General features: G+C 41.6%; 1 protein-coding gene across 2 annotated transcripts in view; it reads left to right on the top strand.

Annotated features, from left to right (window-relative positions):
• The window catches only part of SPIRE1 (spire type actin nucleation factor 1), a 171,804-nt gene that overhangs the window by 109,200 nt on the left and 37,540 nt on the right, over positions 1-25,064 (top strand). For both annotated transcript variants that reach the window (XM_084620673.1, XM_084620674.1), the window contains exons 5-8: positions 9,311-9,394; positions 9,877-10,041; positions 23,659-23,745; positions 24,190-24,319. In XM_084620673.1, coding sequence (XP_084476799.1) covers positions 9,311-9,394; positions 9,877-10,041; positions 23,659-23,745; positions 24,190-24,319 — 466 coding nt within the window. The remainder of the gene's footprint in view (positions 1-9,310; positions 9,395-9,876; positions 10,042-23,658; positions 23,746-24,189; positions 24,320-25,064) is intronic.

Below are 25,064 nucleotides of genomic sequence, written 5' to 3'. Positions count from 1 at the left end.
CTCTTAAATTGAAAAATGGTAGGTGTTTCAGTCAAAAAATTTTCATGGTCATGGTCTTGAATCGCTCTCTCCCCTTTAACAGAGCAGCATGTAACCTAATAACACCACCAGCGGGGTTTTTATAATTTTGCAATAACAATTTATTAACAGTAAGTGAAGCAATTAGCTAAGTTGTTTACTTAAACTTAGATCCAAAGAACAACATTTCTTCTGTTCCACACTGTCAGCCCATAGAAATTTACCTTGGAGAATAAACATTTTGGATCAAACAGTATATTTACATAATATTCTATGTTGTACTTTAATTATGAATGTTATAGAATATTGCTACAGTTACTTTCCAGAAACTCAAAATCCTTGCCAAATGTTTCTCTACTTGATCCCCTGTGTAAGTTAATGAAGAAGAGCCACTGAGATCCACCCAAGACTTCAATTTGGAGTCTGCCAGTGCATTTGCTGAATTGATAAGTAAGGGATCGCAACTGAGCAACCCTTTTCCACCTCTCTCCACACTAGGGCATGTCTTCTCTACTCCCACTCCTACTGTCTTAGAAACAGATGTTTTTGATATGATATTCAAAAGTCCTATAGCAGCACAAAGGATAAGAAACATTTTAGTGGCTGAGTCTGCAAACCTTACTCTCATGAGTAATTCAATTGACTGAAATGGGAGATACTCAAGTGAGTAAGGGCTGGAGGCCCAGTCCATAGGGCTTAAGTCTGATGTTTGATAATTGGGTATGTAAAATCAACTATTACCCTTGGGCAGTAACCTCTTTTATATGTTACATATTCTTACATCAGAGATCAGATGTGCAAGTCTGTTTTATCTGTTTCCCAGTTATCAGTCAGTCACTTCCATCAATAAAACAACCTCTAGAAATGGAGAATACATACAGAAATTATGATTACATTTTTAAACTGCTAAAGTGTAAACAAGCCCAGGAATCATACCCCTATTTATGAAAAGCTCCTTGAAATGTTAAAATGTAGAGACCATTTAGAGGCCATTGTGTTCGTGATTCTTTGCTGTTGTCCTGACATGTACATTACACAACCTTCCATCTGTCACTGAGCAAAGGAAAGTATTTTTCATTAACAATAATAATTGTTCTTGACTGTTTTAAGTAATGCAAAAATAAATGTAAAGACATCTATATATTTATTTACTCAAACTGCTAGAGAATTGTGTGTGAGAACACAACGTTTCAAAAAAATGCCAAATGCTTTCGTTGTTATAAAATGAAGACTGTTGAAATGCTTAATATTCAGACTTCTGGTGTGTAGCCTGCAAATCTGTTTCCTAATTTTCTGAATGAATGCCCAGTCTATAACATGTGAGTGAGATTTGTAGTGTGGGTTTGAGGGCTTTGGGTCAGCTAAGATAACCTCTTAATATTTTCCCCCTCTAAAACGGAAGTCCGTCTGTGCTGTGATTTTAATATTATAGCAAAAATAGCTTCCTCTGGTCTGTTTCCCAAGGGTAAGCACAAATGGAGACAGCAGCTGAGGTTATTCATACGGATTTCAATTAAGTTCTGACAAACGCTCTATTTTATTCTAAGTGTTTTGGTTTGCATAATTTGTGATTGATTTCTAACCCCACTGATCTTGGCTGATTGAGGAGGGAGGTGATACAGTTAATTCAGTCTAGAGGACTTGGCATGTATGTCCATCACAAGAAATTGTTCCTCTGAGCAGTACCCAGCGTACAGAGAAGAGTTAAAGGAAACCTTCATAACCAATGTTTGTAAGGTCAGAACATTTCCCATTTGTGTATGTTGCTAAATTCCAGTGTCTTCTAAATTTATAACAAGGAAATTACATAGTATTTCATTGTTTTTCAAAACACTGAGAAACTCAAGTCTTTCAAAAAAAAAAAAAAAAAAAAAGAGTACCTGTGGCACCTTAGAGACTAACAAATTTATTTGAGCATAAGCTTTCGTGAGCTACAGCTCACTTCATCAGATGCATTCAGTGGAAAATACAGAGGGGAGATTTATATACACAGAGAACATGAAACAATGGGTGTTACCATACACACTATAACAAGAGTGATTACTTAAGGTGAGCTGTTACTAGCAGGAGAGAAAAAAACCCTTTTGTAGTGATAATCAAGATGGGCCATTTCAGCACACCTTGCAAACAACACCTGGCAACTTTCAATCTTTTGAGCAATTAATATGACGTGAAACTTTCTATATATTAATTCCTAATGTGCATACTGCCATGATATCTAGGTGCTGAGTAGCCTTCAAGCATTTTGGCAATAGGATTTAGACTTGCTATCTTTTCCTCTTCTCTTTTCCTCCCTCTTTTAGCTTGTTTGGTATTGTTTTGTTGTTTGCCTTCTGGGAGACCGAAGCAGATTATTTTGTAGTTCCATTAGTGGATGAAGGTCTGCTTTCCATTGTGACTTAAAACCAATAAGTCTGCTTCGTTCTGATCTCCTATAAAAGAGAGCTCAGAGCCATCTCCTGAAAGTATCTTGCCTTCTGTTCCTGGGAGATTCTACCTAGGGACTGACAACCAACAATATCCCTGATGATCGTAGTTGCTGTATCACAATGTCCAAGGATTACGCTAGTTTTTTTTTGGCATGGCATTGCATTGGGAGCTCAAGTTCAGTTGTGTGTCCACTGTGATCTTTTGATCCTTTTCAGAGTCACGGCTTTCCAGGAGACAGTCCTCCATTCTGTAGGTGTGGGCTGAATTCTTAGTTCCTGAATGTATGACTTTGCAATGGGCTATATTAAAACACATTTTGTTTGAATGGTCCCAGCCTACCAAATGATCAAGATTATTCTGTATGACTACCTGGTCCTCATTATTTTTGACTCTGGGTCATTTGGTGTGTCCTTTTTTATTGACATAAAATCAGCACTCTTCCAGTCTTCTAAAATTTCCCTGGTATTCCAAGATTTATTGAAAACTAATATCAGCAGGCCAGAGATCTCCTCAGCCTTCTCTTTTTGGACTGTTGAGTGAAAGTTATTTGAGCCTACTGATTTTAAAATGATCATTCCAGTAGCTATGCAGTGTAGTTGTAACCGTGTCGGTCCCAAGATTTCACCTCGTCTCTCTAATACCATAGTAGATGTTGTTTAACATTTGGAGTGGAAGGACAGAGTTTCTTTTTTGGCTGGTAGCCTTTGCTGTTACAGCTCTCCAGCCCTGTCATGGTGTGATTTTACCTGGACTTGGCCTTCCTCAAATAGAAGCTTCCTCTCTTACTATATTGTGTAGGGACTAATTAGATGGGTGCCTTATTTTGAAGGTGGTCCATCAGTTAGTCAAACCTTTTCTCTCCTCCTGATTCTTAGTGCTAAAGAGAATCAGGTTGGAATCTTATAACATGGTGGGATATTTACCATTTATGCCAGTCTTTGCTGCCTTTGGGTATAAGCCAGCCCAAAAAACCATGTTAAAGAACAGAAAGCTTTAATGGTTGCTAAAATGGGTAATTGCTGCGGGTATTGTTCAACATTCAAAGTAAAGATTAAGCAGCTGGAATATGTTAACTTTGTAAAAATAAATGCTTATTGAAGGGAGTAGCAGTCTGACTGTTGTCAGTTTGTTCACCAAAGTTAACCTTGGTTCTGAGGAGCAGGAGGAGAAAGCATTAGGATGATAATTTATAATTTTTGCAGGCCTTCAACAAAAGTTTCCAGTTTAAGAGAAAACAAGGCATTTACAGTTCACAAAGACTGGCATTGAAATCGTTACCACTACTTTGCATTTGATGGAGAAATGGATGAATACTTGGACTTCATTACTGATATAAATGCAGAAGTAAATGTAAATGAGACTTTTCTATAATATTTCCTCTTTTGGGGAAAGGACTTATTGCTTTTTAAAGTAACAGACTAATATCACTGACAGCTGCAAAGCACATACAAGTTTCCATACACACGTTTTCCCCAGTTGTCTATAAACCACCACATCTGGTCTCCAGTGGAGATAATGCTAAGCTGTCACCGCATTGTGTGGTCGTTTAAGGATGCCTTCAGATGTTCACTGGAAAGTAGGTTCAGACTGCTGTGTTTATTTGCTATGTAATGTGAACAATATTCACACACAGAGGTAAAGGAAGTGTTATTGAAGTAGCACACTGTTTTACCTATGTTTGTTAACCATTTCAGGTACTAAAGCCTAATAAATTTAATTAAAAAGAAAACCATTTATGATATGATAACAATCTTATGTTATTTATAATGTGGCTGTGCACATGAATTAAAATTAAAAAGTATGTTAGCAGATTTTTTCAGTGAAACAAGACCGTATTGATTATATGCGTCATTTACACACATACACACACACACTTGCATTACCTTCAATACAGTGTAGAATGAGAAGCTACTGAATGCTCATTCCCTTGGGGATTATGACTTCATGCAAATTTAAACAGAATTTAGCAGGTCCCATATGGGCAAGGTAGTTATCATGATTTGCTGTCAAACTGGGAGGATGTATCTTTTGGAGCCCCACAGGGGTCTGTCCTAGGTCCAGTGCTTTTCAATATTTTCATTAATGACCTGGATAATGGAGTGGAGAGTATCCTTATATAATTTGCAGATAACTTCAAGATGGGAGGGGTTACATCCACTTTGGAGGACAGAATTAAAATTCAAAAGGATGTTGAAAAATTGAAGAAATGGTCTGAAATCAAGAAGATAAAATCTAAGAAAGACAAGTGCAAAGTACTACACTTAGAAAGAAAAGATTATAAATACACCCACAAAATGGGAAATAAATGGTGAGATGGTAGTACTGATTAAAGGAATCTGGAGGTTATGGTGGATCACAAATTGAACATGAGTCAACAATGTGATGCAGTTGTGAAAAAGAGTAGTATTCTGGGGTGTATTAACAGGAGTATTTGTATGGAAGACCCAGGAGGTAATTGACCCACTCTGCTTGGCACTGATGAGTCCTTAGCTGGAGTGCTGTGTCTAATTCTGTACATCACACTTTAGGAAAGATGTGGATAACTCAGAGCATCCAGCGAAGAGCAACAAAAATGATAAAAGGTTTAGAAAGCCTGATCTGTGAGGAAAGGTTAATAAAATTGGGCAGGCTTAGTCTTGAGAAAAGAAGACTGAGGACAGATCTGATAACAGCCTTTAAATGTGTTAAGGGCTTTTTTTAAAGAGGACTGTGGTCATTTGTTATCAGTGTCCACTGGAGATAGAACAAGAAATAATGGGCTTAATGTGCAACAAGGGAGATTTAGGTTAGATATTGGGAAAAACTTCCTAACTAGAAGGATAGTTAAGCTTGAAATAGGCTTCCAAAGCAGGTTGTAAAGGTTTTTAAGAACAGGTTGGACAAACACCTGTCAGGGATGGTCAAGGTTTACGTGGTCCTGCTTCAAGTGCTGGATTTGATGACTTCTGGATTTGATGACTTCTTCCAGCTCTAAATTTCTATGGCCCCTAGTTCTTATATTATGGGAAGAAGTAAATAACTTTTCCTTATTCACTTTTTCCACACCACTCATGATTTTATATACCTCCATCATATTCCCCCTTAGTCTCCTTTTTTTCCAAGCTGAAAAGTCCTAGCCAATTTAATCTCTCCTCATATGGGACCCATTCCAAATCCCTAATCATTTTAGTTGCCCTTTTCTGAACCTTTTCTAATGCCAGTATATCTTTTCTGAGATGAGCGGATCACATCTCTACGCAGTATTCAAGATGTGGGCGTACCATGGATTTATATAAGGGCAATAAGATATTCTCTATCTTATTCTCTATCCCTTTTTTTAATGATTCCTAACATCCCTTTTCCTTTTTTTGAATGACGCTGCACACTGCGTGGACGTCTTCAGAGAACTATCCACGATGACTCCAAGATCTCTTTCCTGATTAGTTGTAGCTAAATTGGCCCCCAGCATATTGTATGTATAGTTGGGGTTATTTTTTCCAATGTGCACTACTTTACATTTATCCACATTAAATTTCATCTGCCATTTTGTTGCCCAATCACTTAGTTTTGTGAGACAGTTCTTCACAGTCTGGTTTGGCCTTAACTATCTTGAGCAGTTTAGTATCATCTGCAAACTTTGCCACTTCACTGTTTACCCCTTTCTCCAGATCATTTATGAATAAGTTGAATAGAATTGGCCCTAGGACTGACCCTTGGGGCACATCACTAGTTACCCCTCTCCATTCTGAAAATTTACCATTTATTCCTACCCTTTGTTCTCTGTCTTTTAACCAGTTCTTAATCCATGAAAAGAGCTTCCTTCTTATCCCATGACAACTTAATTTACTTAAGAGCCTTTGGTGAGGGACTTTGTCAAAGGCTTCTGATAAGATAGTAGAGTTCAGCTCAAACTTTCACATGAGGATTGGCTGCTCGTATGGTTCCCATCCCAGGACTGCTCAGCCCAGCTCCTCTTTCTAGAGATCCAATCCCACCTTGCTTTGTGACCGGATAGAGTAAAATTGTTTCAGTGAATCAGATGAATCTAACCTTTTCTCAATAGGACCAACACCTGCCAACACCTGGGATGTTTCAAGCAAACACTGTCAGTCTGCTAGGGTACATCTGCACTGCAATAAAAAACCCGTGGCACCAAGTCTCAGAGCCTGGATCAATTGTTTCGGGCTTGGCCAGTGAGGCAAAAAATTATAGTGTAGATATTTGGAATCAGGCTGGAGCCTGGTTTCTGAGACCCTCCCAACTTGCTCGGTCTCAGAGCCTGGACTCCAGCATGAGCCTGAATGTCTACACTGCAATTTTAGGCCCTGTAGCCTGAGCCCTGCAAGCCCAGGTCAGCTGACGGAGACCAGCTGTGGCTATGCCATGGGTCTTTAATTGTAGTGTAGACTTACCCTTAGAGACATTCTAAGAGAGGAGGAGAAAGGACATACTTTTAGCTATACTTGGAATACATTGGACTAGATTAACTATTTGGATGTGGAGCAGTGAGGTTTGCTTACCTGTGTGTCTAATTAGGCAAGTCAAAACCACAATCCTTTTTCACAGAACTATTGAAACTAAAATTATGCCTATTCTTGGAGGACTTCTTGAAGCTTTAAATTTGCCAGGATATTTTCACTTGCAGTAGTTTTTATTTTGTTTAATTTTTACCATTAAAACTATTACTCTGTAGCTAAGACTCTATTAACTGCCATACTCAGCCCACATCAGAGCTTATTTACAGGCTAAAAACTTATACTCTGGTCTAAGGTCATTTAAAAAAAAAAATCATTTCAGAAATTGTAGGTTATACAGTTAGCAGTATCTAACTCTTGTGTCCTTAAATCACAAGCTATTTTCAATGGCACTGGCTTATGATAATGCTGGGTTCTACTGATAAAATCCGTGTTAAAAAGAAAAGAAATTTCATTCTTCACAAGAGTGTTGTAACTAAAGGAAACAAATGCCATTGGAAAGTCTTAGGGTGTAGTCGACGTCCATGAATGAGGCAAGCTGAATTTGAACCAATGAGTGAGATCACTGAATGAGATCAGAGTTGTCAGAACAACTAGAAGCACCCTTATATCTTCTACCCAAAACCCTCCCCTGCCCTATACTCACCCCTGATTTTCAGGACTTGGCCATTAGATTCTGTGTCATATAAGTTGTATGGATTTTCAAAAGCCTGCCTATAATGTATGTAATTAAAAAAATGGGCCAATAATGGTGTTAAGAACTTGGATGTAAAAATAAGTCTGCTGCTTTGTCACATTAAAGGTAGTAGTAAGCAATTGCTATCCTGTACTCTCCCCAAAATCCTCTGTAGCAAAATGATTTTTAAAAACTCCAAGGACTCCTGTGAGATGGCTGTCTGTCCTGTAGGATCTCTGAAATACATTTTAATAGCTACCTACACTGCTTCATTGAAAGATTCTTCTGAGGCTTTGGGCAAAGATTTAAACTGTAGCAGTTTCAGTGTAATATATAATAAACAGAAAATTATATTTTTAAACCTTTTTTTATACATTTTGTAAAAAAACAGACCCAGACTCTCTTTGTTGATTGCTCCCATTATAGGGAATACCCAAGTATGTTATGTTGGTTTAATTACGTTGTCAGCTCAGAAGAGAGGACAAATATTTCTGTGCTACATACATAAATAATTTAAACATTTCCAGATCTGTAACCTATTGATTTAATCTCCTAACATAAACTCAAGAGGTTTACTGAACAAAAGTTTGGAGCCAGTTATGTTTCATGAAAATGCATGAATAAACAATTGGAAAAATTTAAATAAAATCCTGTTAATGTGCAGTTCTATTCTGAAACTATCTGTAAACATGGAATAGTGAGTTTCCATGTTTGTGTCTCAATGATTCCATTTCAAAGGCATTCAGTTTACAAGCAAAAAGTTCTATATAAATGTGTGATTTTTATGTATGATGTGAATATATATGAGACTATTTCCATGAGTGCAGAGTCCATACATTTAAATCTTGAATTGCATCTCTTTGTTTGTTTTAATGTTAAGTGGTCTAATAAACCCACTCTGTGACCTACTGTAGCATTCAGTCATTATTCTTATTCTAGTCAAAGTCCGAAAGTTTGGCTCTTTATTAAGAAAGCTTCACCTACATTGAGGAGGGACATTTTCTTTTTTTAAACTTTTTATTTAGTCGTTATTAACATACATGAACTTTCCACACAAGTATTAAGAAATCTTATTAATAACCTGTATTTGTTATCTTTAAAAGATCCCTTGGTGATTGGTCAAGTTCTTATCATTATCTGTGTATTTATTTTTTTCAGATTCCAAAAACCATATATTTTTAAAGTCTGCTTCATGTAAAACTGTCATGTTTTCCATTGAGAAGCATTCCTAGACTTGGTTTCTCTATACTACTAATATTGGGGGAATCTGAACAAGCTATCATGCATCTGGCTGCCAGTAATAATTGTGATATCAATGGGTCCTTCCCCAGGTCGATAACCTCCTTTGGGCTGTAACCTAATATTACTGAGTTCTGTGGGTAGTCTGTCTTTAGCTATCTTGAAATTTCTATTTGTTTCCCTCCCAAATACTATTTTCTTATGTTATTCCCGCCATATGTGCAGAAAAGTCCTATTCCTTCACATCCTCTTCAGCATTTATGAATCTTTTTTATATATATAGAAGGGTACCCTTTCATTAACAATATGGGAAGTCTAATTTCTAATTTGCTGTACATGTTCTGAACACGTTGCTTGGAATATCCACCATGTAAATTGTGAAAGATGAATAGACACAGAAGGAAACCATATTCTATTAAACCTTTTCTACTTTATTTCAATACAGTTTTATGTTCTTATACAGCTTATTTACTATATTGCTTTTAATTGACAGAATCTGAAGAAGATTCAGGAAATGGACAAAGAAAAGAGTGATGAATCCAGCACAGACCTTGATGAGTTGAAAAATGCTGACTGGGTAGGGCTGTAGTCATTTACCATAATTTTCAATAGGTTATATTTTGATGTAAAAAATTAGATATTCTTAAGCTGCTTGCTTGTCACCTGCTTTCTGTAAAAAACAGTATTTAGGGTTTTTTGTTTCTGTAGTATGACTTGCTAATGACTCATAGAAAAAGTGGAAAATAAATGAAATCTAACACTGCCATCAGTGATTTACTGAATTACACTGTGATTTTGGGATTTCTGTTAGTGACTAGAATAATCCACCAGATTTGTTTTCTAGTTTAAGATGGGTTTTGACCCAGGTTTTCAAACCCACTGTACCACCTATCTACTTCATTGTTGTAAAAAATAAAATAAATTTAGTCTTATTTAGTTGGTTTAATGGTTCTCTGATGTGACGAGTGAGCTGTTTTTGCCTTAACTGCATTGGTACTCAGTAATAATGAGAGTACAGTAAATGTTCTGAAACCTTATTTGTCTCCTTTGACTCTTCAGGCTCGCTTTTGGGTACAGGTGATGCGAGATTTGCGGGATGGTGTTAAACTTAAGAAGGTTCAAGAGCGTCAGTATAACCCACTTCCAATAGAATATCAGCTCACACCCTATGAAATGCTAATGGATGACATTCGATCCAAACGCTATACCTTAAGGAAGGTTATGGTGAGTTAAGAATACCATTATGATAGATCTATACAGTCACCAATCACCATTACTTTCACTTTGTTTTTCAGAATTGTTACTTCAGTCATGTAGTTAGCTATTCTTACATTGTTTTTACTGTATCCTAAATTTTGAATATTAATTAAGAAAAAATGGATCCATCAAAATGTTGTGCGCCTTGCTTTCAGATGACAAGGACAAAAAAATTTCAGGAGACAGGAAACCGACATTTGATACACTTGAACAAATTGATTTTGTGTTGACTTGCTAGTAACACTAAAATTCAGGTTAACAGTCTTGCCGTACTTCCCAAGCAATATGAATTTTTTTAGTTGGCTCTTCATACTGTGGAGTACATTACTGACCAATCGTAACATAATTTTGTAAAGATATATATTACTTCAGAGCTCCTTGGCCATAATACTTTTCAAGGTGTGAAATGCATGAGAATGGCATCTCATACTGTCATAAAAGAGGAAAGCCAAAAGTATCTGCAAACTTCATCATAGGCACTTAAATTATTGAAGTAGGACAGTCCAATCTAAAGCTCAGGAATTATACCTTGTGGGAATGAATACCTTCCCTTGAAGTCTTCAGCTTTAATAAAGGCTCACAAGTTCTGATTTGGGCATGACTGTTTCAGCACAATGCAGTGTTCCTTTGGACTCAAGAGAACAAGCTGAGACATTGAGGCAAGCTTCCAAATATCAGTGAATTACTTCCCAGACACTCATGTACAACTTAGGAGTGACTGTCAGGAAGATGTACTTTCTGTATTAGGACCACCTACTCCTTGGTATGTCCTGGAATCTCTCAGACCTTCTATTGCAGCTGCTTCATATAATGGTTTTTTAAATGGTCATTATCATGCAATTAATAATGGACACCAGGAACTGAAGATTTCTTAACAGCGATGAGCACATTCAGAAATCCCTGTGTAAATGCATGGATTTGAATAGTGTCAATGCTCTCAGCACTGAGAACTGCCTTGAGATTTCATGGTTCGTTTTTGCCCACTGATTGCACTAAGACAAATGTTGTTGACTAGAGAGTGCTGGGAAATGATTTTATGCAACTTTGCAGGAGGTTAGGGGGTTCATTAGGATTTTAAGATTCTTGACAAAAACTCTCAAAATTTTCTTTGTGTTGAAAAAGCTATTTTCCCCACCCAAAAATATTTTGATGGAAGGCTTTTAACCAGCTCTATGGTTGATACATCTTGTGCCTTGTTCTAGAATCACAGAATTTTGCACTGAGCTTGGATGGCTTCTGATTTTTTCCTGCCCCTATCTCACCCTACCCCCAATAGATTGGCACATAGAATAGAATAGAAATATCCACTCCTTATAATGGAATGTAGCCACACCCCCTTCCTCACACAAGAAGGCATTGTGATTATGAATGATAGTCTGGAACCAATTGACGTTACATGGTGCTTCATGTGTTTCAAAGTGATATGTGAACATTACCTCATCAGTCCCTACAGCTCTCCTGTGAGGTAGGCAAGTGTGTTGTTAGCCTTATTTTATAGATAGGGAAATAGAGTTATTCCTGATGTGACTGGTTGTGCTCATGTGAGTGTGACAGATGTAGGTTATAGGTTGTATCTTTGGGTCAGGATGGGCACCTCTCTCATCCCAGACATCCTTCCTTGGATATGGCCATTGCTGTAGAGCTGGTTTGGAGTTTAGGGTGTAGCTCTGTGTAGTCTTATGTAGTCTTCTGCAGGCAAAAAGCAGTCTGAATGAAAAAGGTCCAACAAAATAATCCTGCAGCCCACAAAACGGTCAGCGCTTACCCCTCAAGGCAAAAGTTAAATAGTTTCTGTAAAGGGGGTCGAGGTTCCTAGCTCCCTGAAAGTTCTGAGGGGCCCAGGCTGAGTGTCCTGGCCTCTTAAAAAGGAAAGCAAAGCAAAGATAGTCATTGCATTTTCCCAGAGGGAGCAGGGGGCGTATGCTCTTCAGCAGCTTTCCTGCAATAGATGCTGCTGTTGAGACACTATGGTGATGAGGGCAATTTAAGTACATAAGTAGTAATGTTATCTATCTTATAGCTATGGTTCAGAGAGCTGTGTTACTTTTAATATCAACCACAGAGCAAAAGAAAAACAAAACCTGGAGGCCCTTTGCTTGTGACACAATACATGGATTCAGTACAGTAATTTTGTTTGACTAGGAGCCCTGAACGATATTCTAGTTCACCTTTTGCCAACATAGCCTCAAATTTGACTTCTGTCAAGTTAGTTCTCAAAAGATTTTCTTCGTGTGGTTGGTGTTGAAGGCACAGCTGCTCTTTCTGAAACCCAGATACTAACTATGTACTATATGCCTGCAGGCATCCATTTCAGTCCTGCTTCTTTCATCTATGAAAAATACTAGGCAGGTTGTCTAAAGCCACTTTTGGTCACATGGGCATAAAAGTGAATTAGGATTAGAATCTGCTGCAGGTACAAAATCTACTGGTTTGTCTCTGAAACTGTTGCTAGCTTTGTCTGACTACAACTTGCTGGTACCTCCATGCTAGAAAAATAACTTGTTTCTTATTATAAAGTTTCCACCTAGTAGTTTGTGTTTTGCTGCTGAGCATGCTCGAAGAATTTCTGTGCAGAAAATTGTATAATAATAGGGATGCAGTTTGATAGGAAATGAAATTTACTGAAGCCTGAAGGGTTCACAGATCCTTACAAGTTCAGTTAGATCTCCTGAATACAGCATATTTTTGCTGTCTGTCATGGGTCATAGCTAAATATATATATAATATATATATATTCCCAATGGAGAAAGCTTTCATGTCTCTCTAGATGGGGAAGCAAAAACAAGAGTCCCAAATCTGAATGGAAAAGCAGCGAGGGGAAAAGAGATTATTTTTCTTTCTATCAGTCAAAACATACACATGGCAAAATTGTGATTTAAGCGAATTTAAACAATGGGAAGTCAGTCGACTTAAGCTCCAAAATTGCTTTTGAAAATGGGTCTTCGTCAATCTAAATCACTTAGACCTTGCAATGCTGAGTTGAGCAATGCCTAAATACCTTTAAAAATAGGAGTGTTAATTCTGAATTAATGAATTTATCATCATAATTCCCTGTGAGGTGAAGTGTTTGTATTATCCCCATTTTATACATGGAGAAATGAGGCATACAGATTAAAGCCAAATTTATCAGATGCGTCAATAATTTTGGGTGCCCTATTTGAGAAGACTAGGACCTGATTTTTCATAGTACTTAGCGTTTGATAGCACTTTATATGTTCAGAGCAGAACTCCCAATGACTCGAATTGCAGCTGTGACTGCTCAGCACTTCTGCAAATCAGAGCCTGGGTGTCTCCAGCAGGACACCCAGAAAATAAGGAACATGCAATTAATTGCTACCTGTGAAAAGTTTGGTTTATGTGTCTTGTCCAGTATCACATAGGAACTCTGTGGCAAAGGGAGAGAGAGTGCTGTTCTCTTTTGCGGCATTCAATTGCCTTAATCGTGAGATCATTCTTTCTTTTCCTGCAGTTCCTGCCTCCTTTACCGCACATCTGACCACCGCAGTAAATGGGGCAGCACAGAGACAACAGCCTCCTTCACAATACAACCCTGAATCTTTCTCAGAGCACTGTCCTTCTTATGCACTCGGGGAGCAGGGGTCCTGTGGGGGAAAAGTAGTCTTTAACTACATGATCACTCTGACCAAGTGGGACTGTTCTTAATATGTCTTCTGAATACTGTAGGGGTGCCTCAGTTTCCCCTATGCATTTCTTAAGTATCTAGGTGGTGGGATAAGGGTGTATGATCGTTGCAGAGCCCTAGAGGGCAGGTGTGTGTAGGGCTCTGGACACCGAGAATAGCCAACACCCTGTTTCCTGGCAACTGATGTCCTGGCCCTTTCCCCCCTGCAAGGTGAGAGCTAAAGGGTTGGAGAACAAAGGAATCAGGTGACCTCCTGGCCCGGGAAAGGGACAAATCCCAGAGGAGGAGGGGCTGGAGAGAGTTTCAGTTTGGGGCTGGCTGGGGACGAGGAGTGAAGTGCAGACGTGGTTGTCTGGCTCACTGCTCCCTAAAATGGACCCAGCTCAGGGGTCCTGTTCTCTGTACCTACAAGCTCTGTTTTAGACCATGTTCCTGTCATCTAATAAACCTGTTTTACTGGCTGGCTGAGAGTCACGTCTGATTGTGAAGTTGGGGTGCAGGACCCTCTGGCTTCCCCAGGACCCCGCCTGGGCGGACTCGCTGTGGGAAGCGCACGGAGGTGCAGAGGATGCTGAATGCTCCGAGGTCAGACCCAGGAAGGTGGAAGCCGTGTAAGCTTTTTGTCCTGAAGACAGTCTGCTCACAGAAAGGAGACTTCACCAGAGTCCTGACTGACTTTGTAGGGAGCAGTTCCAGAGCATCGCTCGGGGAGTCCACGATAACCTTTAGCCAGTGACCTGGAAAAGTTCGAACCCACCAACATTCCTATGGATGCCCCAGCATCTCTCCCATTCCTTGGTAGGAGTTACACCAGGCCCTTCCAGTTTTACGCCCTTCCAATTTCACGCCCTCCCTTAGGTCGGGGTGCTCGATGGCACTCACGTGCCTCATGTGGGAAGGTTTCTGCGGCCCGTGTCCTTTTGCCACCCCAAAATCCCCGGGGGTCCAACTGGAATCGGGTCTTCTCCCAGCGCTCCAGTCTGGAGGGTTGCAGTTTGGGCTCTCTTGCTTAAGAGCCCCCATCTTGACCTGGGCCACTCTCTGACCAGGTGTCTCTGTCCCCCACCATTCGGCATCAGCCCAGCACCCAGCCCTGTGTTTGAGGCGTCGGTGAACCCTGTAAAGGCCTTGGCAAAGTTGGGGTTTACCAGATTTACCGGGCCCTGGATTAGAGCCTCCTTCAACGCAGAGAGAGCCCTCTGGCACTGCTCGGTCCAGACCAGCTCGTCTTGCTTCTCCTTCTTACATAGCTCAGTGATGGGGGCAGCTAGGGAGCTCAAGTGGGGTACAAGCCTCCAGTAGTACCCCACCATCCCAATAAAGGCCTGGACCTGTTTCTTGGTCTGGGGAACAGGCCACTCTCTGATTATCTCCACCTTACACTTTTCAGCTTTTACCGTCAGTCCTGCCTCCTTGAGGTAGCCCAGCACCCTCTTCACCTGGGACACAGACTGTTCACTTACAGAATTAGCATGGAGACATTCCTTTCTCAACAACCTTGTCTCCCCAATAAGCTGGCCAAACACAGCCTTTGGTTATAGGCCTGTTTAACTTTCTTAACAGCTTTTACTCCATCTGAGACCTTCTCAAAGCTATCCACACTGGATCTTTCAACAGAAAAGTCAGTGGCTTAATTCACAACAGAAAATTTCTGGCTGTTAGGAACTGAAACTTCCTTGATTAAATCACTTTCACACCCTTCAGTTGCAGTAAACTGTTTGCAAAGACTACCATGAGGATTCCTTTCCCTAGGGGCTTTTCTATGCAACAATTCATCCTTCACAGAAATTCTGCCATTACCCTCATTACCTAGGGCTTGCTTTAGAGGAACACTTTACTGAGCAACAACAGATTCTTTCTGGATCTCACTTACATCCAGAGTTACCTCTGGCCCATCAGGCGGATTCCTACACAATCCCCTTTCAGGCAAACTCACAGACTTCCTAGATAAAAAGTTAGAAGCATTCTCCTTTCCTTTGCCACACACAAATTCAGGAATCTTTTCCTTCTTGCTACAGGTTTCCATACCATCAGTAAGTAACACAATCAAATCACCTTTATGCTCTCTTTGTGCCCTGGCTAGGATCTCACTCTGATTAGACAGAGTTGCTACACCCTTTCCCAACAACACACTAGTAACAGGCAAAATACAAGCACCAGAATTGTCTGGCCTCTGGGATTTTTCATAGACACTAACTGGATGCGACCTAGTTACAGTGCCATTCTCCCTAGCAGACACAAACTTAGGACCATTCCCTTCCTGGGCTTTAGTTGAATCCAGAACCAACTCTGAGACAACTGTACTATTCTCAGCCATCACAGGCTGAAAGGCCCCTTCTGTCTGCTCCATAAACAAAGAAGAACCAGACACACATTCTCCTTTACCAGACACACAGCTTGGGATCTCATTTCCCTTGTCCCAGCACACAGAGCTGTTCACACACAACTGCTTGGAGACCGGGGTAGCTCCCTCCATAGGCAAGTCGATACCGCTGACAGACACAGGCACATTCCCTTCACTGTCGCACTTCTCCAGGTAAGGTATAGGGACACTCATCTTCCACTATCCTCGCCTTCCCAAACTGCTGATTAGACAAAGCCATCAGCTCACAAGGCTGCCTAGGCTCATCCAAACTTTCCTTACCAAGCACCTTGCCACTCCCAACAGATAAACTGCTGCTCTTCTCACTACCCTGAGCTACTTCCAGCAAATCGCAGTTACCCTTCTCAGGTTCACTTTTACAAGCTGTACTCTCAAAGTTCTGTTGTTCTTCCCTTACCAACCTCTGCTTCCACAAGGAACTAGATGTTAAATTCACTGAGAGTACAAGTCATATCCAAAGTGTCTAGAGATGAGAGTAGACCTGCCATCCCCTGCATTCTCGAGAGATTAACTACCCAGCTGTTCTGCTCTGCAGACTCAGCTACCTAGTCTTCCATCTCGCTGGCTGGGCCTGGGGTCACAGCCCCGCTGAGCCCTGTCCCTGGTTGCTCCCTCCCTGCCGTGGGATCACTTCCCAGCAGCGCCTCTGGACAAGGCAAACCTGGTTGGTAACCGACCTGCCCTGCCTGTCACCCCCACCCCCAAGCTGGGGTCTCAGCTCCCACTGTGCTCAGCGCTGCCCTTGCTGTTCCAGTGGGGACAGGCAGCGAGCTCGCTGCTTTCCTCACTGCATCAGAGCCAGCGTGAGCCCCCTCTCCGGTGCGCAAGCATCTCTCTGTTCCACCCAACCCCAGGAGTCTGGTTACAGGCCGGCAGGTAGCCTAAGCCTAGCAGCTCCGCCCCCCTGCCAGTCACATCATCTGCATTTTAACTGACCATTTCCCTCTCAGCCGATTGGTTCCCTGGATTCAAATTCAAACCCTTGGCCGTTACAGGAGCAGGGCCTGGATCCTGTCCCAAAGAGACACAGTCACCCCCAACAGGGTCTCACAGCTGATATCCTGGAGAACCCCAACAACCAGCCAGCCCCCCCCCTCCCGGGTCTGCACAGGGATCTGGGCCATAGGCAGGGTGAGGGGCTTCATCCCTGGGACCCTCACCCAGGTCACACAGCCCCTCAGCATCTGAGGCTGCACCACAAGGGGCCTGACAACAGTTCTTTCTGTCCCAGGATCTCGCCACCCCAGGAATGTCTCCCCATTGACCATCACCTTCCGCTCCCACTGGAGGTCTGAGGGGCCTGAGCCCAGGAGACTGCACACAGACATATAGGTTGGGACCAGGAGTGGGAGCCTGTCCAACTCCCCACCCATCTGGCTGACGGAGTCTACGGCCTTGGGACCCAGCAAGGGAGCTAGACACCGGGGCTTTTCCTCAGGGTCCCCCTCGTTCAAATCGCCAGCCTGCTAAAAGTCAGTGAGGTGGGCATCCACATCCCCTCTCTCCTTAACCAGGGACAGCAATTTAGTATCGAGGTTCCCTGTGGAACTGGCACCCCGGGGTCTATCCCCACTCACCCCGGGAAGTCCCCTATGCCTCTCCGCTCCACCATCACCAGTTCATGTTGCTCCTGCTTCTGCAGCTCTTTCTCGGGCTCTCGCTGTCTCTCACAGTCCTCTTGCTCTCTCGGACTCAGCTCCAATCCCGTCTGTCTCCGATCCCCTGATGGGGAACTCGATCGTGAAGACTCCCGTCTGGTCGGGGACAGGAGCCTTGGGGATGCCTGGCTACCACTCTAGCTGCTCCCAGATCCTGCTATAGCCCCATTTGGGTCAGGAATCTGTTCCTTAGAGCACTCATCCTTCTCCAGCTGCACGATTAACTGTGCTTTGGTGAACTTTCCAATGTGCAACCCTCTCTTTTTGCACAGGGTTACAATATCCTTCTTAAGGAGATGGTGATAGGCCATCACTTTGCTGTTCCCAAGTTGTTGTGAACTCACAGGCCTGTGTGCTTTTAGGCCCCCCCCCCCCAGTTTCCAGGGAGAACCCCTAGTGTGCCAGCCCAGCCCTTCTCGATGTCACCACCTCTTTGCCAGGGTCGAGCTGCAGACTCCTCCGCCCCTGGGACCTCTTGCTGCAATCCCCAGGTGAACCCTGTTACTGCAAAAGTCCTCCTCTCTCCCAGGGCCAAGCCGCAGGCTCCTCCACCCCAGGACTGCTCACCACAGTCCCCAGGGGGACCCCATTACTGCACAATCCTTCTTGCTGGTCACACACTCCCAGGGGTTAACCGCCCCCCGAAACCACTCCTCTTTGAGCCTTCAGCACACCTGGTCCTCGTCAATCCCGCTTTGTTTTACTGCTCCCCAGTCACTTACTGCAAGAAGCGCCATCCATGGGGTGCAGTACATCCCACTGTTGCCACCAGTTGTCATGGAGTCCCTGAGCAATGCTCTGGAACTGCTCCCTACAAAGTCAGTCAGGACGCTGGTGAAGTCTCCTTTCTGTGAGCAGACTGTCTTCAGGACAAAAAGCTTACACGGCTTCCACCTTCCTGGGTCTGACCTCGGAGCATTCAGCATCCTCTGCACCTCCGTGCGCTTCCCACAGCGAGTCCGCCCAGGCGGGGTCCTGGGGAAGCCAGAGGGTCCTGCACCCCAACTTCACAATCAGACGTGACTCTCAGCCAGCCAGTAAAACAGGTTTATTAGATGACAGGAACATGGTCTAAAACAGAGCTTGTAGGTACAGAGAACAGGACCCCTGAGCTGGGTCCATTTTAGGGAGCAGTGAGCCAGACAACCACGTCTGCACTTCACTCCTCGTCCCCAGCCAGCCCCAAACTGAAACTCTCTCCAGCCCCTCCTCCTCTGGGATTTGTCCCTTTCCCGGGCCAGGAGGTCACCTGATTCCTTTGTTCTCCAACCCTTTAGCTCTCACCTTGCAGGGGGGAAAGGGCCAGGACATCAGTTGCCAGGAAACAGGGTGTTGGCTATTCTCGGTGTCCAGAGCCCTACACACACCTGCCCTCTAGGGCTCTGCAACGATCATACACCCTTATCCCACCACCTAGATACTTAAGAAATGCATAGGGGAAACTGTATTCAGAGCATACATTAAGAATAGTCCCACTTGGTCACAATCCCATAATAGCATAATGCATATGCACAAGGGGAGTGTAAATACAAGAGTTTTACGATGCCTGAGTCACCTATGGTACATGCACACAGAAAATATATATACAATCTTGTGGTTTAATTGTATTTACAGAAAGAATATAATGCATTAATAATGCAAGTAGCAAGGAGAAGATGATGAAATGTAAACTTTTCAGAGCTCTCTATCCAGTGCACTTGTACTTTACTTTAGTATTTGTATATAGCATTTTAGCTTCACAATTGGTATTTCTCATGGTGGATATGTTTTCATGTGAGTGCAGGAATAACTATTTTAGAAATGATGTAGCATAGCTCACCTGTGATCAGCCCACGTTTGCTCAATTTCACTTCAACTGAAATTTTCCAGATCATACTGTGACAGACCCAGACCAGTGGGGTGTACAAATATACTGGCCACTGGATGAACAGTTTTCTGATCCCTGAGTGACCAGAGCAGGGGCTGCACTAGAGCAATCGAGAACCTGCTTGAACCAATTAAGACAGGCAAGCTAATTAAGACACCTGGAGCCAATTAAGAACATACTAGAATCATTATGGCAGGCAGACTCATCAGGGCACCTGGTTTAAAAAGGACCTCCCATCAGTTAGGGGAGGGTGTGCAAGGAGTAGGGAGTGAGAAGGCATGCTGCTGGAGGACTGAGGAGTATAAGCGTGATCAGGCTTCAGGAGGAAGATCCTGCAGTGAGGGTAAAGAAGGTGTTGGGAGGAGGCCATGGGGAAGTAGCTGTCACGCAGCTGTTACAAGAGACACTGTAGACAGTTGCAATCCACAGGGCCCTGGGCTGGAACCCGGAGTAAAGGGCGGGCCCAGGTTCCTCCCATCCCCCTGAATTCCCTATTTGAGACGAGTAGGTGACCTGGACTGTGGGTCCCACCAGAGGGGAAGGTCCCTGGCCTATCCCCCGACCCACTAGGTGAGTCAGCAGAGACTGTGGGGATTGTTCTCCTCCTTTTCCCCGTGCTGCCCAGTGATGAGGTTAGCTGAGTGAATGGCAGGTTTGAGCCCCTAGCAAAAGTGGCCAAACTGAGGGCGGCCGTGAATCTCTGAGGTGAGCAAATCTGCCAATAAGCGCAGGACCCGCCAAGGCAGAGGAGGAACTTTGTCACGATACAAAACATAGTATCAGTCGAATTGACTGCATTGTCAATTAGATACATTGTTCTACTGTGCTTTTTCTAAAGTGTTGCTTGGTGTGGCTGTGTTGAGATAGCTTCATTTCAATGGTGAGTAAAGCAATTCTTTTGAATGTCATTTGTAATGTGCTTTTCAATCACTTGGGATCAAAGGCATGTTATAAATACACAATTATATTTATTATCATAACCATTCAAGATTAGACTTGCCATTTGCAGCCAACCTGTTTATCTGCAAATCATATTTGTTTATTGAATGTGAAAGTGGTGGGCTGAAAGCAAGTGTAGGAAGCCACCTTCATTGTGTTTTCATCTCACTGTGCTTTTGCTATGTGGTGTTTTATGTTTCTGGTAGATCTTACACTCTCAGGCCACATTTTTTCTAATAGGTAATGTTGCTAGTTTTAATGTACTTTTGTACAAAATTCTTCAGAATTTTAAATGTAAGCATTTTTCTTTCATTTTGATTTTTACATATAGGATATTTTTGGCAGTGCTTTGAGATACTTTGATTAAACATCAGTATGTGGTTGGTTCCAGTCTGGTATCTGAACAGAATTACAAATATTCAACACTTTTTTTTCTGCGCCTGGCTGTGTGGCACAGATATGCTTGTACTGTGCATATCTGACCTAATCTATTTAATCCATAGCCAAGACTTCTATTTCTGTAAGGGCATTCATAACCACCAGTTCTTATAATCACTTTTTAATAAATAATGCTTGTGAAAGAGTGTCTATTTTGGAAACAGAAGTTAGTTTGACTGCAGAAAAAATACAGCATTTACAATGGCAATGAAAGCTTTTCAGTAGTGTGCAGAGTCTCAGCTTTGACCATAAGTCCTTGGCATTTCTACTGAGGCTATATCAGTTACTCTGCCATATGCTTCCATTGTGGCCTTGGGGAAATCAGTTGAGCAAATTAGGTATTTTAGTTTTCCCAGTAGTGAAATAGGGATTCAAATACTTACTGATTGTATAGGGATGGTATGAAGGTTAATTCAGGGAGTAAAGCTCTTTGAGATCCTCAGATCAAAGGTCCTCTAGAACTGCAATGTTGTTTATTATTTATTTTATATTGTGATGTTGATAACTGTCCCGTTGGGACTGGACTGAGATTGCCAGCTCACCAAACAGCTGTCAAATGTTAACAACTTTCAATCACTACTAACTTTGACAATGCTTGAGCCAGTGACCTGGAGGAAGAAGACTTCAAGTCTCATTACCAATCAAGTGAATCATGCAGACCTGTGAAAACTATCAATTCTTTTACAAGGAAGGGGGAAAACATAACTGCTTTAAAAATAATATTCTCCCCATCAAATGTCAATAAAAACCATTTAATTGAAAAGTTTTCTTTAATGTTTTTGGTGAACATGAAGGATGTGGGAGAGTTCTGTGTTTCTATCAATAATATATACGCCTCCATTTACCTTCTTGATATTCTGCCTGATTGCAGAGAATTAAATCAAAGGAAGCTATCAGGAGGAAATAAACAGGAAATGAAACATCAATAGAGGAAAAAATACGCCAGCGACAATACCAAGGATCCTTAAAGGAATGATGGGGGAACTATTAACTGGGAAATGCTCCCCTGCCTGGCTCTAGCCAGGCAATCAGGCTTTTTCTCCATGCCTGAGCAAGGAACAAAGGGACCCTAAACTGTTAATGACTCCGGCCTATCAATTTTTAAAGAAAGGAGGGGATGAGCAGGCAGCAGCAGCTGGCAATGAGTCTCTTACTAAGAGATACTGAGAGACTGCTGCAGAGGCTGGCTGTCTCTCTTGGCCCAGGAAGGGGAGAAGCTTAGTTTCAATATGATACATGCATCGTGTAGGCCATCTGTTATTTTAACCCATTTCTCTGCATACTGTGTTCTGGCTGACTAATAAATCAGGCCTTGTGAAAATCATGGACTTTTATTTATTTATTCATTCATTTTTAGAAAATTCATGGCAGTGACATGGGTAAAGCAGAGAATTTCATGCAATAGGCACAGAATGCAGTCAGCAAAAGGTCACTGCTGCATTCATTTGCCTCAAACTGGCCACTGAGTCCCTCCCTCCCTCCCCCCCCCCCCAGCTGCCAAACTGCTGCAATCTTTTGCTGGAGCACGCTCTAATAGTTGTACCTTACATGAGAGCAGCTGCTTTATTATATAACCTGTATCTACAATATATTACTGACGTATTGCAGAGAAATACTCTAGTGTACGTTTCTCCTTATCTCCAAATTGAGACCTCTGAAAAAGAAATGATGTTGTAGCTCTGAAGATAAGAAAAGCTCTTCCATACAAAGAGACATTTCTTTTTTTTTCCTCTTCCTCTTGCAGGATATACTTTTTGCTGGCTTAGTTTTACTAAGTATTAATTTTAGATATGTTATCAAACTCTTTAGTTCACTTCCAAGCTTCATTTATACTTCAAAATATTTTAAAAGTATGAGTAAATTGATAAACTTTGTAAGGTGACCTAAGGCCAGGAAATTCAGAATGCAGCCACTCCATACTAGCACCATCTTACTCCTGGTAAGGTGTGCTGACATAGGCATTGTGGTTGATAGCAGCTGCTAGATCTGAAAGAATGAGAATGGACAGTTGGCTTTTTCCATTGCCAGAAGCAGATCGTCAGTGGGACTAGCAGTGTGTGTGCTTGTACTCAGGTCTGAAACAAGGCTGAAAAGAAGTCAAGGAAATCTCAGGACCCTCGATAGTGCCCAAGTTGCCTCATTATGACCTTCTTAGTAGCCTTCCCTGAAAGAAGGTTAGAGGCAGTATAAGAGTTAATGGTTTTGCCAGCCTCACGAGTTGCTTTCCTAGATGTGGCTCTAATACTTCTTCATTTGAGGCCTGTTGACACACTGTCCTCCAAAGAGAGGTATAGACAAATCTCCCTAGTCACAAACCCAGTCTTCTCCCACAAACATACTGGAAGCGCTGATGTCTGATTGCATCAACGATTAATCCTAAATTTTATTAATTAACATTACTGCAATTGCACTTATTCTACATCTGTACATCTGCACTCATTTTCCATTTGTAAAACCAAAATGCTCTTATCTGCAGCATTTCTTGTCTATGTATTGCATACAGATTATTCCTCTCTTTGAGTCTGATGACAGTTTTAGGATCTATTTAATGTAAGTTTGAAACTCTACAGGTTTCCTTGGTATATTATGATCTCATTACACTGCAAAAATGTGAATAAAAAGTATAAAAATATTAATTTCATTTTCCTCCTTTCAGGTCAATGGGGATATTCCACCTCGATTAAAAAAGAGTGCTCATGAAAAAATCCTGGATTTCATCCGATCACGACCCCCATTAAATCCTGTATGCAATCCAATATGTTTCTTCACAGTGAAAGGCTGGCTTTTTTCAATGTGTTTGTGTTTTAGTGTTTTGTTTTAAAACAGTGTAGTAGTACAAATTATATCTCTTGTTTGTGTGCTGTGCATTTATTCTTATGTGTTTCACACAAGAGCTGTTTAACTTTTCTGGTCTGTTTAGGAAGATCATTGTAAAATCGTGAAACCTTAACACTGACCCTTAGCAGTTATCCAGTATCTTTGTGAATCTGTGTTGATCTTATCTGCTTATAAAATTATACTTCCAATGTTCTTGTTAAAAAATCCTTGTGAGGAACGTACTCAACCGTGTTCATAAGTGAATGAAAGTAAAATCACTTCACAATAATTTGCTATTTGAAAGAATCCTTGTGAAATCACATTCCAGGAACAATGCTTAGAATGAACATTCATTCTTCTTATACCCAAGGCCTCTGCGAGAAAACTGAAACCAACCCCACCACGGCCACGCAGCCTCCATGAAAGGATACTGGAGGAAATCAAGGCAGAAAGAAAGCTGCGCCCTGTCTCACCAGATGAGATCAGGCGTAGCAGGCTAGGTGAGTATTTGCTTTTGCTTATACTAGTTTTGAGGAGCAGTACTTGCACAAAAGTGCTCCATATAAGGATCTTGGCAATGTCTGCACTGAGCTCAATTAAAATGGAGAATAAAATAACTCGTACCCGTTGAAAAGAGGGTCGACCCTGCAGGCTCTGCATCCTTTCTGGTAACTTTAGGAACAGAAGAATTTAGTACCGTGAAATGATTATTTTCTTGTTTTAAAAATAAAAGATGTGTGATTTTGACTGATTGCATCAGGTTTCTGATGTCATAATTAGGGGATTTTAAATGACAAAATGTTGATTATTGAGCAGTGGGAGTTACATTAGATCATCTCATGGATGGGAATGGAAGTTTGTTTCCCTAATATGCAATATAATGTGTTACACACAGATGTTTTTTAAATTCATTTTATTCTTGTTTCCTGCTCTCAGCTTCATTAAGCTCATAGTTCTTTATTGATTATATGTGTTTAAGTTTCCCTGAACTTTTGAGCTGAGAGCATTGCAGTCATTTTGAATGTAAATCTTTGCTTCACTGTATAAAGTTATGGAGCCGCAGTAAGCGTTCATATGAATTTCAGTAAGCGACTGATTCAGATCTATATTGCAAAGCAGTTTTTCTGCAGTGTACATTAAACAATCAGTTGCCTATTATAAAATTCTATAAGTATGACATTTTTCACAAGTCGCCACTTTGTGCCTCAGAACCATTGAACTAAAGCAAAGCGTGACCACTAAAGA

Source organism: Lepidochelys olivacea (genome assembly GCF_965140295.1).
Source record: "Lepidochelys olivacea isolate rLepOli2 genome assembly, chromosome: 2".
Classification (NCBI taxonomy): domain Eukaryota; kingdom Metazoa; phylum Chordata; order Testudines; family Cheloniidae; genus Lepidochelys; species Lepidochelys olivacea.
The sequence above is the reverse complement of the archived record's forward strand: the minus strand, read 5'-3'. Positions and strand labels throughout refer to the sequence as shown.